The 3,045-nt window shown below is 40.0% G+C and overlaps 1 protein-coding gene across 1 annotated transcript; it reads left to right on the forward strand.

The window, feature by feature from the left end:
• Positions 1-3: 3 nt before the first annotated feature.
• On the forward strand, positions 4-2,924 carry NQO2 (N-ribosyldihydronicotinamide:quinone reductase 2; the record flags this gene model as incomplete). The annotated part of the gene is made up of 3 exons (XM_015616869.2): positions 4-105; positions 1,442-1,534; positions 2,409-2,924. Coding segments are annotated over 3 exons (369 nt in total), but the record flags the coding sequence as incomplete, so codon positions are not given.
• Positions 2,925-3,045: the final 121 nt, after the last annotated feature.

Genomic DNA, 3,045 nt, shown 5'->3' on the forward strand with positions numbered 1-3,045 from the left:
TTTTGGTTCAACATGCCTGCAATCCTGAAGGGCTGGATGGACAGAGTCTTGGTCCAAGGCTTTGCTTATGATTTGTCAAAGGCTTACGATGGTGGCTTGCTCCAGGTATGTTTTTGGAATTGTTTTATTAAGGTCAAGGCTTGCACCATGTTCTGTGGGGCCTTGCTCATTCTTTTTCGTTGTGGTTGTTCAGTCTCACTTTACACTGCTCTGAAATAATGCTTTGGTAACATGTTGAGTGATTTTCTGCGTTGTTCCCACCGTCTGTGATGTAGGAAATTAAGGAGACTGCAGCATTTCTTAAATATTTTAATGGTCTGCTAGAGATTTTCACTGGCCTATGTGGGCTTTATCATCTATTAGGAGTATCAGAGTGCACTGAGGTAGCATACAGCTTGCAAACAGTTTAAAACAATCCATTTCATTTAACTACAATCTTCCCACCACTATAGGACTGCTCTTATCTGTAATGACTGACACACTAGATGTCAAAGTCCTGTTCTGGGATTAGGTGTCAAAGGTTGAACTATGAAATGTAATCAGAAATCTGAAATACTCAGAGTATGAGCCTCTGTCACAACTATCTACTTTGAACCTTTTCCTCTCTGTAGCTTTTAATTTAGTAACAGCAGTATCTTTTAATGTCAATTCATACATTTTGAATTCTCTACAGCATTGGTAATATACCTGGAAAATTCTGGCCCACTATCTCTGATAGATCTTATTTGGTAACAAATGCAGCATCAAAAAACAATGAATATTAGTTCCATATTTCCTTCACTGCATGTTAATCTTTGTTAGTTCGTAACAATTTCAAACATTTCAGTTTCTTTAAATTTCAGAAATGGCTGCCTCACTGCCATAAATAGGCATAATCCCCAGTGATCACAGCTGCATATGGAGCTGCATATGCTCAAGACATTTGGAATACTGCACTGGAAAAATACTAGTTCGATTACAGAAGCTAAAACTGAGATGAGAGAAACTGAGCATATGGCTAATACCATAGTTACAGAAGCAGAAGAAGCATGGTGGTTAAGCAAGCCTGAGTTTGAAGCAGGACTTTAGCAAAAAAAATCTGCAGTCAGAGAGGACAAGAATTAAGATACTCACAGTAACAGGGGACTTTCCAGCCACAGTTTTCCGAATGTTGCATAAGGCAGAACCAGGATCAGTCCTCCTTCACACAAGGATGTCAGACACATAATTTGTTTTCTTTTCAACCCATCTCTGCCCAAAGCCCAGACACTCAGTCCAGTGATGTAATTGCATAATATCAATCTTTGCCTCAGAACTGCTAATCCTTGGAACATCTGGGAAAGAAGGGGACACCCCCTCCTCTAGAAATTCATGCTGTCCAGGTTCATCCAAATATCTTTTGAACTATTCAGTCACCCTTCTTTAAACATGTCTAACTCAAGCACCACTTTCCTAATTCTAGGACAAATTATCCTTGTTTTCTTTCACCACGGGAGGAAGCAAAGAGAAGTATGCAATCAGAGGTGATATTCGCTATCTGCTATGGCCCATGCAGGTATCATATATGAATATTTGGTTACTGTTTGCTTTAATTTTACTATTCCAGCTATTTATTAACAATTGTTTTATTGATTATTTTATACAAAACATAATAGAAAATAATTGAGTTGCCTGCTCCAAGCATCTGCAGGTTATAAACTGGGCTCTAAAATCCTGAGATCACTTCAAAAGTCTATAGAGTTTCAAAGCTGTTTTGTCCCACTTCCTCCAGCTTGCAATCTGGGGAAAGCTTCTGCTGTCAGCTTTTCTATGCCTCTGGTGTTACAAGGTTCCAGCATGCAGGATTTCTGTTCCCTGTGGTTACCCAAATCATGTAGGATGCATGGTCTCCTCCCCCCTGCAGTCACTAGCTTTACCAGCTCCTTACCCCTGAGGAGCTGTCCACAGCTCACACGTGAATGTGATGAAAACATGGACCACATCTCAAAATTCAGGAACACACAGAGGGAAAATTGCAAGCTGAACTCCCACAGGCACTAGCCTTCATGGAGGATCATATGGCTAAGCCAGAGGCAAAAGCTTAAAAACCAAACCAAACCAAAAATCCAATAAGCTAACATGGAAGTAGATGTGAAACACTGCAGTTCAGGAACAATCTGAGGGGGTTCAACCAAGTTCAACAAAGGGGGTTCAAGTCAATGAACTTTAGACTGTCCCTTACCTTTGCAAATTGAACAGCATACAGCATCCAAAGAGGACAGTTCTGTGTGTTTAACAATAGTTTACTCCCCTTCTTCTGATAAATGCACAGGTTTAGAAAACCTGGCTGATATTGGATCAGACAAACAGAGCAGATTTGAATCTTCCACGAGCTTCAAATGAAAGAGTAGATATTTCCTGAGGCATTTCTTTCTTTGTTTTGCATCCAGCATGGAATCATGCACTTCTGTGGTGTCAAAATCCTTGAACCTCACATCTGTTATGCTCCAGAGAATGTCTCCGAGGAGAAGAGGAAGGAGATGCTGACTGCCTGGGCCCAGCGTCTGAAGACTCTTTGGAAGGAAGAACCCATAGACTGCTCTCCTGAGTGGTATTTCAAGTAGTGTTCAGGTGCAAGACTACAGAGAAAAGATGGGTTTTTTTCTTAATTCTTTTTGATGTTCTATCTAAATACATGAACTCTAATCTCCTAAATCAAATATATTTTAAGAATCTTGAATACTACATCTAGAAGTTTAACTGATTATTATAAAGTAGCATTTATCTTCACTGAATCCCAAGGGATTCCCTTCAAGGATGGGTTCAAAACTCTTTGTGTTGTTCTCCTTGCTCACATGAACAGTGTCATTCTGCCTCCTTGTGGATGAGAACACGTGTGATATTTCATGGCAGATTATGCCATTGCTGCTTGTCAAACAGTGAAGTACATGGCCAACTTAATTTTATCACTGTTTGTACCAGTTGCCACTTTTTTTCCTTTACCAGGGAATATGATGCCTATACCCAACTTGTCATTTAAAAGCCACTTGTCATTGTTTGTGAGAGTTCCAACACTTGTGCCTTGGA

Source organism: Parus major, unplaced genomic scaffold, assembly GCF_001522545.3.
Source record: "Parus major isolate Abel unplaced genomic scaffold, Parus_major1.1 Scaffold1034, whole genome shotgun sequence".
Lineage (NCBI taxonomy): Eukaryota > Metazoa > Chordata > Aves > Passeriformes > Paridae > Parus > Parus major.